Below are 13,250 nucleotides of genomic sequence, written 5' to 3'. Positions count from 1 at the left end.
TAGATACACCTGTATATTCTGGTCCCCTCAGACTGTATCACACATTAGGCTTAGATACACCTGTATAGTCTGGTCCCCTCAGACTGTATCACACATTAGGCTTAGATACACCTGTATAGTCTGGTCCCCTCAGACTGTATCACACATTAGGCTTAGATACACCTGTATATTCTGGTCCCCTCAGACTGTATCTCACACGAGGGGCTTAGATACACCTATATATTCTGGTCCCCTCAGACTGTATCACACATTAGGCTTAGATACACCTGTATATTCTGGTCCCCTCATACTGTATCTCACACGAGGGGCTTAGATACACCTGTATATTCTGGTCCCCTCAGACTGTATCACACACAATGGGCTTAGATACACCTGTATATTCTGGTCCCCTCAGACTGTATCACACACAATGGGCTTAGATACACCTGTATATTCTGGTCCCCTCAGACTGTATCACACACAATGGGCTTAGATACACCTGTATATTCTGGTCCCCTCAGACTGTATCACACATTAAGCTTAGATACACCTGTATATTCTGGTCCCCTCAGACTGTATCACACACAATGGGCTTAGCTACACCTCTATATTCTGGTCCCCTCAGACTGTATCACACACAATGGGCTTAGATACACCTGTATATTCTGGTCCCCTCAGACTGTATCACACATTAAGCTTAGATACACCTCTATATTCTGGTCCCCTCAGACTGTATCACACATTAAGCTTAGATACACCGGCTCATTCTCCATCCTCATACAGCATCATAATGTAAAGTGGAGCATGTTCACACCCAGTGCGGCTCCACAAGAGGACTACAAGTCCCAGCCTGCGCACACATCCGCCAGCTGCTCCATTCTGTTCGGACAGCGGCGCTAGGACCTGCGGGAGAAGGAGGTGAGACTAAGGCGTGACAGGGGGCGGGGCTTGTGAGTGACGTCACTTATGCGACCAGGTTTCTGTTGTTCAGGAGGAGGAGGCGGTGGTCGCAGCCGGTGTCGGGGGCGCACAGGTCCGTATACAGGGGGGCAGTGTCTGTGCGCTCTGGCGCCAGTGTCCTTACTGGTCTATCCAGGAGAACACATGGGAATAATCAGGGGTAGAGCAGTGCTGCCCTCTGCTGGGCTGTGCGGCTATTGTACACACAGGCTCCTCCATTGTCACTGACAGCAGTGTGTCCTCGGTAACGTGTGAACCTTTACTCCACAGATGGAACAATGACGACAATCACACGGCAGGACCTGAACTTCGCGCAGGGTAAGTGCCGGGTGGGTCGGTGTGGGTCAGTCAGGATGCGAGGGCGAATCTGTGAGGGTGGGTCCATGAGGGCAGTGCGGGTCCTTGAGGGCGGATCCGTGAGGGTGGGTCGGTTCAGGTTGGTGTGGGATGTGAGGGTGGGTCAGTGCGGGATACGAGGGTGGGTTGGTGTGGGATGTGAGGCGGGACCGTGAGGGCGGGTCTGTGAAGGTGGCTCGGTGCAAGTTGGTGTGGGGCACAGTGGCGGGATGTGAGGGTGGGACCGTGACAGTGGGTCGGTGCTAGGTGCGAGGTCGGGTCTGTGAGGGCGGGACCGTGAGGGTGGGTCGGTGCAGGATGTGAGGGCGGGACCGTGAGGGATGTGAGGGTGGGTTGGTGCTGGGTGTAAGGGCGGGTTGGGGCGGGTCTGCGAGGGTGGGTTAGTGCATGATTTGAGGGTGGGGACGCAAGGGCGGGTCTGTGAAGGTGGGTCGGTGCAGGTTGGTGTGGGGCACAGTGGTGGGATGTGAGGGTGGGTCGGTGCTGGGTGCGAGGTCGGGTCTGTGAGGGATGTGAGGGTGGGTCGGTGCTGGGTGCGAGGTCGGGTCTGCGAGGGTGGGTCAGTGCGGGATTTGAGGGTGGGGACGCGAGGGCGGGTCTGTGCAGGATGCGGAAACGGGAGGGTGGTGAGGTGAGGTCGTGAACAGGAGGGTCAGGGTGGGTCGGAGCGGGACGCGTGGGTGGTCTGTGAGGCCGGGTCTGATGCCTCCTCTTCCTGCGATTTTATTCCATCTTCTACCTGTGGGGAGCGCAGTTTTCCAGTGTACATTAGAGCATCCTTAGGGCTCATACAGACGGCCGTATTTTTGGTACGAGTGCGATCTGGCAGAACACCGGATTGCACCTGGACCAGCGTTATTCTATGGCGCTCTGCACAGAGATGATCCGAGGAAACATTGCTTTATGCCTGAGTTTCATCAGATAATGGGATCGGCCATGCATGTCAGTGAGTGCATGGGAAACCATAGACTGCGCTCGGATGAAATCTGAGTGCAGTGCGATTTTCATGGACTGACACAATGGAAAAGATGGAGACATTTTTCTCTCCATCTTTTCATCTCAGAAAATCGGACCGCGCTCTGCTCAGTGTGATTAGCATCATGACGCCGATTCTCTTGGATGGAGAATATTCGCTCGTGTGACCCCAGACTTATACTCCCCTCCTGCACTGGGTCTGTTCTAGCAATTCAGAAGTAGAAAAAGTAGCATCCCAGTGTAAAGACGCCCCTAGAATCCAAGACATGAAGAAGCCGCCGCACTGCAGCTCTATCCGAGGTGCTGCGTTCACCAGACCTGCTGTCCCAGCAATGTCAGCGTGGGGGTCTTGATCAGCGCTCGCTCCGGCCGCTGCTGTTAGAAGTATGTGCTGGTTGTATAACACAGCGTACTCTTGTGGTAAGGGCGTCTTATAAATGCCCCGAAGCTTTAGGGTCAGTGGTAGCTCTAAGCCAATTTGCTATTCCGTACTCTGGGTGGGGATTATAGGGTTAAATTCTGGGTATAATGGTAAATATTAACCCATTCATTGCTGCTCTCCCCAGTGGTGGCTGACATATTGTGCGAGTTTCTGGAGGTGGCCGTCCATCTAATCCTGTACGTCAGAGAAGTCTATCCCATCGGGATCTTCCAGAAGAGGAAGAAGTACAATGTCCCAGTGCAGGTACCTGCTCCTGTGGGGGTCATGGGTATTCTGCGGCTCACGAGGTGCTGTGACATTGACCTTACAGCCGGCAATATTCCGCTCAGCCGCCCTCCCCTTTCCTGCTGCACTTCTCTTCCCAGAAGCAGAGCTGATGGGTAAGAGGAAAATGAAATGTATGCATTTGTCTAATATATTTTCCCGCTGCAGATGTCGTGTCACCCTGAGCTGAACCGCTACATCCAGGACACCCTGCACTGCGTGAAGCCGCTCATAGAGAAGGTGAGGACGTGCGGTGTCCCGATTCCCAGGGGCGGTCTGTGGTCACCTGCTCTTCTCCCCCCGTCCTCTGGTCACCTGCTCTTCTTCTTCCTCTTCCCCACCGTCCTCTGGTCACCTGCTCTTCTTCTTCCTCTTCCCCACCATCCTCTGGTCACCTGCTCTTCTTCTTCCTCTCCCCCCGTCCTCTGGTCACCTGCTCTTCTTCTTCTTCTCCCCCCGTCCTCTGGTCACCTGCTCTTCTTCTTCCTCTCCCCCCGTCCTCTGGTCACCTGCTCTTCTTCTTCCCCTCCCCCCGTCCTCTGGTCACCTGCTCTTCTTCTTCCTCTCCCCCCGTCCTCTGGTCACCTGCTCCCCCCCCCCCCCCCCATCTTCTGGTCACCTGCTCTTCTTCTTCCTCTCCCCCTGTCCTCTGGTCACCTGCTCTTCTTCTTCCTCTCCCCCCGTCCTCTGGTCACCTGTCCCCCCCCCCCCCCCCCTCCATCTTCTGGTCACCTGCTCTTCTTCTTCCTCTCCCCCCGTCCTCTGGTCACCTGCTCTTCTTCCTCTCCCCCCCCCGTCCTCTGGTCACCTGCTCTTCTTCCTCTCCCCCCCCCCCCCCCCCGTCCTCCGGTCACCTGCTCTTTTTCTTCCTCTTTCCCCCCGTCCTCTGGTCACCTGCTCTTCCTCTTTCCCCCCTGTCCTCTGGTCACCTGCTCTTCTTCTTCTTCCTCTCCCCCCATCCTCTGGTCACCTGCTCTTCTTCTTCCTCTCCCCCCGTCCTCTGGTCACCTGCTCTTCTTCTTCCTCTTCCCCCCCGTCCTGTGACCTTATGATTTCTTATATATTTGCAGAACGATGTGGAGAAGGTTGTGGTCGTGATTCTGGATAAAGAGCACCACCCGGTGGAGAGATTTGTGTTTGAAATAGCGCAGCCGCCTCTGCTGTCCATCAGGTAAGGGAACAAAATGGAGCCACTGTGTAAGATGCAGCTTGTATGGCAATCGCTGACATCTGGGCAGTGGCCATAATTCACACTGGTCACATTATTACGTGCGATTGGCTGAGCATAATGTCTCCTCTACAGCTTTACTACAGAAGCCATTTTTGCATTGTAGGGCAACTGCTTATCTAGCAATTTTCTCGTAGGACGTGATGTAATTGACAGCAGTGACGCTTTGGGACGGTCGGGTCTTATACTTACCTGGTGGCTCGGGCCAGTATGAGCTCATGGCCGCCCCCATTATCTTCTTGTGTCCTTACAGCTCGGACTCGCTGCTGACTCACGTGGAGCAGTTACTGCGGGCGTTCATTCTCAAGATCAGCGTCTGCGATGCCGTCCTGGACAACAACCCGCCAGGTACTTCTCGTCCACTAGGTGGCGGTAATGCTGAATATAGATAGCGGTGCCCACCTGGTATCACTGAGGATGTGTGAGAGCCTCTTAAAGGGGTTGTTCACATTTTACTGAGCCATGACGTACTACGGAAAATGGGTTATGGGACCAAAAAATTTTTTGTCGCCATTTTTCAAGCTCAGATTTTTGTTTTTACTACCTAAAATAATTTAATGTCTTCGTTTTGGCTTCGCCGTAATCCCACCGACCTGGAGGATAACGTTACCATGGGATTTTTACCGCACAGTGAACTCCATATAAACCCAAGAAGCAATGGAGAAGTCACTTTTTTTTTTTTTTACTATTTCAGGGCACTTGGGATTTTCCCATTTTCAGCACATTATATGGTAAAATTAATAGTATCGATAGAAACGGCACAAAAAAAAAGCGATAAATGGCCACAATAGGAAGGGGTTAATATGTATAGTATAATGGTCCCTCCGCTTTCTCGTAGTTTGTGGCACTTCGGCCTGATCCTAATTCCTTGCCATTTGCAGGCTGCACGTTCACTTTACTGGTTCACACGAGAGAAGCGGCGACGAGGAACATGGAGAAGATCCAGGTTATAAAGGTAACGCAGCAATGTAGTTCGGTGCAGAAGTTTCATCCCTCTGGATTAGAGTTGGTGCAAATCTATCCCCATGACCCGGTCCAGCGTCACTGATCTGTGGCTGCAGGACGGGAACCCAGAGAACCGTCCCCTGCCCGACCGCATCCGTGGCTCCTCTTGTGGTTAGGTGATGGCCGGACCAGGAGAGCTGCAGATGCCGTCGGGTAGGAAGCCGTTATCGGAGCTCCCGCCCTGCAGCCGCAGGTCATCGACACGGACGCTGGGCCTGGGAATCCCTCATCTGGGGAAATGTGATTATTTGACATCACCTACATTGGGGAAGAGAAGTATTTGATACACGGCCGATTTTGCAAGTTTTCCCACCTACATAGAATGGAGAGGTCTGTAATTTTTATCGTAGGTCACGTCACCTGTGAGAGACAGAATCTAAAAATAAAAACCAGAAAATCACATTGTATGATTTTTAAATAATTAAATTGCATTTTATTGCATGAAATAAGTATTTGATCACCTACCAACCAGCAAGAATTCTGGCTCTCACAGACAGGTTAGTTTTTCTTTAAGAAGCCATCTTACTCTGCACTCATTACCTGTGTTAATTGCACCTGTTTGAACTCATTACCTGTATAAAAGACACCTGTGCACACAATCAATCACACTCCAACCTCTCCACCATGGCCAAGACCAAAGAGCTGTCTCAGGACACCAGGGACAAAATTGTAGACCTGCAGAAGGCTGAGATGGGCTACAGGACAATAGGCAGCAGGTTGGTGAGAAGACAACAACTGTTGGTGCAATTATTAGAAAATGGAAGAAACACAAGATGACTGTCAATCTTCCTCGGTCTGGGGCTCCATGCAAGATCTCGCCTCGTGGGGCAAGGATGATTCTGAGAAAGGTCAGGAATCAGCCCAGTACACAGGAGGACCTGATCACTGACCTGAAAAGAGCTGGGACCACAGTCTCAAACATTACCGTTAGTAACACACTACGCCGTCATGGATTAAAATCCTGCAGGGTACGCAAGGCCCCCCTGCTCACGCCAGCACATGTCCAGGCCCGTTTGAAGTTCATCAATGACCATCTGGATGATCCAGAGGGGACATGGGAGAAGGTCATGTGGTCAGATGAGACCAAAATAGAACTTTTTGGTATCAACACCACTCGCCGGGATTGGAGGAAGAAGGATGAGTACAACCACAAGAACACAGTCCCAACCATGAAGCATGGTGGGAGAAACATTATACTTTGGGGGTGCTTTTTGGCAAAGGGGACAGGACGACTGCACTATATTGAAGGGAGGAGGGATGGAGTCATGTATTGTGAGATTTTGGCCAGCAACCTCCTTCCCTCAGTAAGAGCATTGAAGTTGGGTCGTTTCTGGGTCTTCCAACATGACAATGACCCGAAACACACAACCAAGGCAACTAAGGAGGGGCTCCGTAAGAAGCATTTCAAGGTACTGGAGTGGCCTAGCCTGTCTCTAGCCCTGAACCCAATAGAAAATCTTTGGAGGAGCTGAAACTCAATGTTGCCCAGCGACAGCCCCAAAACCCGAAAGACCTGGAGAAGATCTGTATGGAGGAGGGGGCCAAAATCCCTGCTGCAGTGTGTGCAAACCTGGTCAAGAACTACAGGAAACGTCTGACCTCTGTAATTGCAAACAAAGGTTTCTGGACCAAATATTAAGTTCTGTTTTTCTATTGTATCAAATACTTATTTCATGCAATAAAATGCAAATGAATTATGTAAAAATCCTACAATGTGATTCTCTGGATTTTATTTTTAGTTTCTGTCTCTCACAGGTAAAGTGACCTACGATAAAAATTACTGATCTCTCCATTCTTTGTAGGTGGGAAAACTTACAAAATTGTCAGTGTATCAAATACTTATTTTCCCCACTGTACTGTATATAAATTACATCGGTGCTTTACGGTGCAAGTAAGTAATTTTTAATCTACTACCACATGCTCCTGTAATTCTTTGGCATGTAACTAGTCCCAAAGTGAACATACAGGAAAATGACAGTGTGCGATCCGCTGACTCTCTCGCCTGGAGCGCACAGGCCTCGGGAGGACGGACGCCGTCGATCCGCTGACCCTCTCGCCTGGAGCGCGCAGGCCTCGGGAGGACGGACGCCGTCGATCCGCAGACCCTCTCGCCTCGAGCGCGCAGGCCTCAGGAGGACTGACGCCGTCGATCCGCAGACCCTCTCGCCTCGAGCGCGCAGGCCGGGAGGACGGACGCCGTCGATCCGCAGACCCTCGAGCGCGCAGGCCTCGGGAGGACGGATGCCGTCGATCCGCTGACCCTCTCGCCTCGAGCGCGCAGGCCTCTGGAGGACGGACGCCGTCGATCCGCAGACCCTCTCGCCTCGAGCACGCAGGCCTCAGGAGGACTGACGCCGTCGATCCGCAGACCCTCTCGCCTCGAGCGCGCAGGCCTCAGGAGGACTGACGCCGTCGATCCGCAGACCCTCTCGCCTCGAGCGCGCAGGCCGGGAGGACGGACGCCGTCGATCCGCAGACCCTCTCGCCTCGAGCGCGCAGGCCTCGGGAGGACGGACGCCGTCGATCCGCTGACCCTCTCGCATGGAGCGCGCAGGCCGGGAGGACGGACGCCGTCGATCCGCAGACCCTCTCGCCTCGAGCGCGCAGGCCTCGGGAGGACGGATGCCGTCGATCCGCGGAGCTTGCAGGCCTCGGGAGGACGGATGCCGTCGATCCGCGGAGCTTGCAGGCCTCGGGAGGACGGGCATCATGGCTGCAGTGTATATTTGTGGCGTTCTCCTTCCTCCCCAGGATTTCCCCTGGATTCTCGCTGATGAGCAGGATGTCCACATGCAGGAGCCGCGCCTCATACCTCTCAAGACGATGACCTCCGACATATTAAAAGTGAGTAGCTCCGCACACGATACACGGTGCAGCCCCCGGGCTCCGCAAAAACATCTCTATAGCTAAGAAATGTTCCTGTGCTGAAAAAGGGGGCTCCGGTACACGGTGACCGTCTCTGTACAGCGCCGCGGAGTGTGTCGGCGCTATAGAAAGAACGGGCAGTAACTTTTCAGTATAGAAGGACACTGCCGTGGGAGCCACATACAGCTCTGGACGGCGGAGGCCATTGATTGACCCCAGCGGTCACATGGATAAACTGCACACGATGAGATGGAAGGAAGGAAGCGAGGACCACCATATTGTATTTTTTTTCCTTTTCCCACCTTTACAAAAAAAAATTAAAATTTCTTATTATGGAAAACCCCTTTAACTCTTCCCCTTGCTATCCTGAGCTGTATTTGGGCACGGACTTCACAGTGATGAGGGTACAGGGAGCCGTCTTCTCCCCTCCTATTACTACTGATGGGACGGAAAAGTAAGTAAAATCTTAAAAGTTTGGGCAACAAGTTCCTAAAGAGCCAGACTTTTATCTTCCTCCTTCCTTAGGGGTAAAGCTGTGTACTGTGAGACGTCCGCCTTCCCGGCCTTCAGTCCTGAGAGTTGTGTGTGCCAGCAGCCACCACTAGGGGGAGCTGGTAATATACAGACTTGTACAGTGAGCGCCCTCTAGTGGTGGATAAATGATTGCAAAGGAAAAAGAATGATACAACTGCACTTTTCACATTGTCTCTTGTTTTATAGATGCAGCTTTATGTAGAAGAAAGAGCACAAAAAAGCACCTGACGGCCTTGTGGAGACCAAATCTACCCCAGATGCCAGTGCTGTGGACTTATGAACGTCACTTACCCGGTGGTATCTGAAGCAGCGCCCGCTCTATGGCGGACCGGGTGATGGGGGGGATTAATATTCCAGCAGTTCACCCCCCTGTGCTGATCGGCATTAAGGACTCGGCCATCACTCGTACAGAATCTGCAGGATGAAGCCCCCGGATCTGTCTCCTTATTGTACATGGCTTTGTATTGGACTGATGTATTGTTTCTTGTAATATATGATAATTAAATGAGGAAAAGCACTGAGTATAAATACATGTAAGCAGAAGAATGGCCGGAGCACAGCTGTTTTGTAGCAGTAAGGAAGGGCCACAGCCCCGGCCGGGGCCACATACCCGGCCGGGGCCACTGCTGGCGGCCTGTGTCCTGCAACTTCTATTATTGCTATTCAACTGCGGTTTTATTTCTCTAAACCAGACGGTAAAACTTTGTAATTGCTGGATTAGGTTATAGACTTGTATTGATGAGGGACGAACGAATAAGACCTGAAACAGTAAGTGCTGAGGACTAACACAAACCTTACACCAAAAGGCTGCTAGGGACAATCAGATACCAAGCTAAAGAGCATAATAACACCAAGTGTATGCACAACCCCCGTGTGAACGTGGAGGGCTCTTTATAGTCAGACTGTGTGAAGCCGACCACTGATGGCTTTTATACAGGGGCTGGGTGATTTCATCACTACATATAACATTGTGGGTTATAGGTAAATTAGTGACAAAGTATAATTGGTGGAGGAAGGTTGAACTTGACGGACCGGAGTCTTATTTTTTTTTTTTTTTTTTTCAACCTATATACACACACGTGGTCAAAATTGTTGGTACCCCTCGTTTAATGAAAGAAAAACCCACAATGGTCACAGAAATAACTTGAATCTGACAAAAGTAATAATAAATTAAAAATCTATGAAAATGAACAAAAATTAAACTCATGAAATGATGGTTCTTCTTCTTAACTTAATATTTTGTTGAAGAACCTTTTAAGGCGATCACTGCAATCAGACGATTCCTGTAACTGTCAATGAGACTTCTGCACCTCTCGACAGGTATTTTGACCGACTCCTCATGAGCAAACTGCTCCAGTTGTCTCGTGTTTGAAGGTTGCCTTTTCCAGACATCATGTTTCAGCTCTTTCCGAAGATGCTCAATAGGATTTAGGTCAGGGCTCATAGAAGCCACTTCAGAATAGTCCAATGTTTTCCTCTTAGCCATTCTTGGATGTTTTTAGCTGTGTGTTTTGGGTCATTATCCTGTTGCAAGACCCATGACCTGCGACTGAGACAAAGATTTCTGACACTGGGCAGCACATTTCTCTCTAGAATCCCTTGATAGTCTTGAGATTTAATTGTACCCTGCACAAATTCAAGACACCCCGTGCCAGATGCAGCAAAGCAGCCCCAGAACATAACAGAGCCTCCACCATGTTTCACAGTAGGGACAGTGTTCTTTTCTTGATATGCTTCATTTTTCCCTCTGTGAACATAGAGCTGATGTGCCTTGCCAAAAATATCCATTTTTGTCTCATCTGTCCATAGGACATTCTCCCAGAAACTTTGTGGCTTGTCAACATGTAGTTTGGCAAATTCCAGTCTGGCTTTTTTATGATTTTTTTTAACAATGGTGTTCTCCTTGGTCGTCTCCCATGAAGTCCACTTTGGATCAAACAATGACGGATGGTGCGATCTGACACTGATGTTCCTTGAGCTTGAAGTTCACCTTTAATCTCTTTAGAAGTTATCCTGGTCTCTTTTGTTACCATTCGTATTATCCGTCCCTTTGATTTGTCATCAATTTTCCTCTTGCGGCCACATCCAGGGAGGTTGGCTACAGTCCCATGGATCTTAAATTTCTGAATAATATGTGCAACTGTAGTCACAGGAACATCAAGCTGCTTGGAGATGGTCTTATAACCTTTACCTTTAACATGCTTGTCTATAATTTTCTTTCTAATCTCCTGAGACAACTCTTTCCTTTGCTTCCTCTGGTCCATGTTGAGTGTGGTACACACCATGTCACCAAACAACACTGAGTATCTGTAGCCCTATATACAGCACAGTGAGTATCTGTAGCTCTATATACAGCACAGTGAGTATCTGTAGCTCTATATACAGCACAGTGAGTATCTGTAGCCCTATATACAGGCACAGTGAGTATCTGTAGCTCTATATACAGCACAGTGAGTATCTGTAGCTCTATATACAGCACAGTGAGTATCTGTAGCCCTATATACAGCACAGTGAGTATCTGTAGCTCTATATACAGCACAGTGAGTATCTGTAGCCCTATATACAGCACAGTGAGTATCTGTAGCTCTATATACAGCACAGTGAGTATCTGTAGCCCTATATACAGGCACAGTGAGTATCTGTAGCCCTATATACAGGCACAGTGAGTATCTGTAGCCCTATATACAGGCACAGTGAGTATCTGTAGCTCTATATACAGGCACAGTGAGTATCTGTAGCTCTATATACAGGCACAGTGAGTATCTGTAGCCCTATATACAGGCACAGTGAGTATCTGTAGCTCTATATACAGGCACAGTGAGTATCTGTAGTCCTATATACAGGCACAGTGAGTATCTGTAGCCCTATATACAGGCACAGTGAGTATCTGTAGCTCTATATACAGGCACAGTGAGTATCTGTAGCCCTATATACAGCACAGTGAGTATCTGTAGCCCTATATACAGGCACAGTGAGTATCTGTAGCTCTATATACAGGCACAGTGAGTATCTGTAGCTCTATATACAGCACAGTGAGTATCTGTAGCTCTATATACAGCACAGTGAGTATCTGTAGCTCTATATACAGCACAGTGAGTATCTGTAGCTCTATATACAGCACAGTGAGTATCTGTAGTCCTATATACAGCACAGTGAGTATCTGTAGTCCTATATACAGCACAGTGAGTATCTGTAGCCCTATATACAGGCACAGTGAGTATCTGTAGCCCTATATACAGCACAGTGAGTATCTGTAGCTCTATATACAGGCACAGTGAGTATCTGTAGCTCTATATACAGGCACAGTGAGTATCTGTAGCTCTATATACAGCACAGTGAGTATCTGTAGCCCTATATACAGGCACAGTGAGTATCTGTAGCCCTATATACAGGCACAGTGAGTATCTGTAGCTCTATATACAGCACAGTGAGTATCTGTAGCCCTATATACAGGCACAGTGAGTATCTGTAGCTCTATATACAGCACAGTGACTGATTACAAGATTGTAGACACCTGTGATGATAATTAGTGGACATAACTTGATTTAACATGTCCCTTTTGTCACATTATTTTCAGGGGTCCCATCATTTCTGTCCAGGCCGATTCATCAGATTAATTTTTTTTTTATTCTGTCTGACTTTCATCTGTTCATTTTCATAGATTTTTAATTTATTATTACTTTTGTCAGATTCAAGTTATTTCTGTGACCATTGTGGGGTTTTTCTTTCATTAAACGAGGGGCACCAACAATTTTGACCACGTGTGTAACGTGGTTCATTATTTCCATGTGAGAACATTGGAGCCCCCCTTACTCCCGGACTCCGCAGCCGCCATTGTTGCATTTTCAGTGATTGATATCAGTCTCGTATCTAACAGTTTTGCGCTCTTTGCTCATCGCGTCCCCCGTAACAGGTTTTCAGAAGCTCTTCCCACCCTGCGTGCACCGATCTTAGGCTCCAGCCATGTACATCAATCTACTTCTCCCCCCCCAAACTCCTCAGACGTCAGAAGTGCCCACCCGGCCATCTCCAGCCGTCCGTGTTTAAGGAGAGATAATGAAATTTAAAAAAAAAAAAAAAAAAAAAAAAGTTTTGTCATTTTCCTAGAACTTTTAACACTTTATTTTTACTTTTTTTTTGTGTTGTGACTTTCATTTGTAGCATTTAGAGATCCAGAAGTTTTGTTTTTTTTTTAAGTCAAAAAGTTCAGTGACCCCCCAAAAAAGTTGTTTTTTTGTCGCTTTCACTATGGTTTTTACCTAAATAGGTTAAATTTTATATTTTGATCTTGCGATTAGTCACTTGTACTGTATTCACATATGGCAGTATATTGTGAAAAGCTCCTAGCTGGGCTCTACAGGAGTACCAAGATGGCGGTGACGGAGGCCATAGTAAGTCATCATCAGGGCAGGAACATCTAAGGTCGTATATTATATTTAATAGATACTGTACGGGGCATTAACCCAGTTTAAGTAATAAAAGCTTTTCCAAATTGATCAACAAGAATCTTCAAAAAAACAAAAGTTTGTCAGTACTATAATCTATAATGGTCATATATTCTGCATTACCATAATAATTAAATATTGTTACCATAGCTGCAGTTTTAAAGCGAATCTAAAAAAAAAAAAAAAGTCATCTGTC

The 13,250-nt window shown here is 48.7% G+C and overlaps 1 protein-coding gene across 1 annotated transcript; it reads left to right on the top strand.

Annotated features, from left to right (window-relative positions):
- The first annotated feature begins 888 nt into the window (after positions 1-888).
- MAD2L2 (mitotic arrest deficient 2 like 2) lies at positions 889-9,126 on the top strand. The gene is made up of 9 exons (XM_073655407.1): positions 889-1,012; positions 1,210-1,257; positions 2,838-2,956; positions 3,146-3,217; positions 4,048-4,148; positions 4,459-4,553; positions 5,087-5,160; positions 7,962-8,054; positions 8,796-9,126. Exons 1-9 carry the CDS (start codon positions 946-948, stop codon positions 8,835-8,837), a joined length of 711 nt encoding a protein of 236 aa, XP_073511508.1. The 5' UTR covers positions 889-945; the 3' UTR covers positions 8,838-9,126.
- Positions 9,127-13,250: the final 4,124 nt, after the last annotated feature.

This window comes from Phyllobates terribilis, unplaced genomic scaffold, assembly GCF_046119375.1.
Source record: "Phyllobates terribilis strain yellow unplaced genomic scaffold, ASM4611937v1 Scaffold_12__6_contigs__length_324123572, whole genome shotgun sequence".
NCBI classification, from domain to species: Eukaryota; Metazoa; Chordata; class Amphibia; order Anura; family Dendrobatidae; genus Phyllobates; species Phyllobates terribilis.
This window is presented reverse-complemented; position numbering and strand designations above follow the sequence as displayed.

Bases quoted from the DNA above. Each gene is read 5' to 3' on its own strand.
- MAD2L2 (XM_073655407.1), top strand. From the start codon at position 946: ATGCGACCAGGTTTCTGTTGTTCAGGAGGAGGAGGCGGTGGTCGCAGC. The intron at 2,957-3,145 runs GTACCTGCTCCT...TTCCCGCTGCAG, and splicing joins AGTACAATGTCCCAGTGCAG to ATGTCGTGTCACCCTGAGCT. The intron at 8,055-8,795 runs GTGAGTAGCTCC...CTTGTTTTATAG, and splicing joins TGACCTCCGACATATTAAAA to ATGCAGCTTTATGTAGAAGA.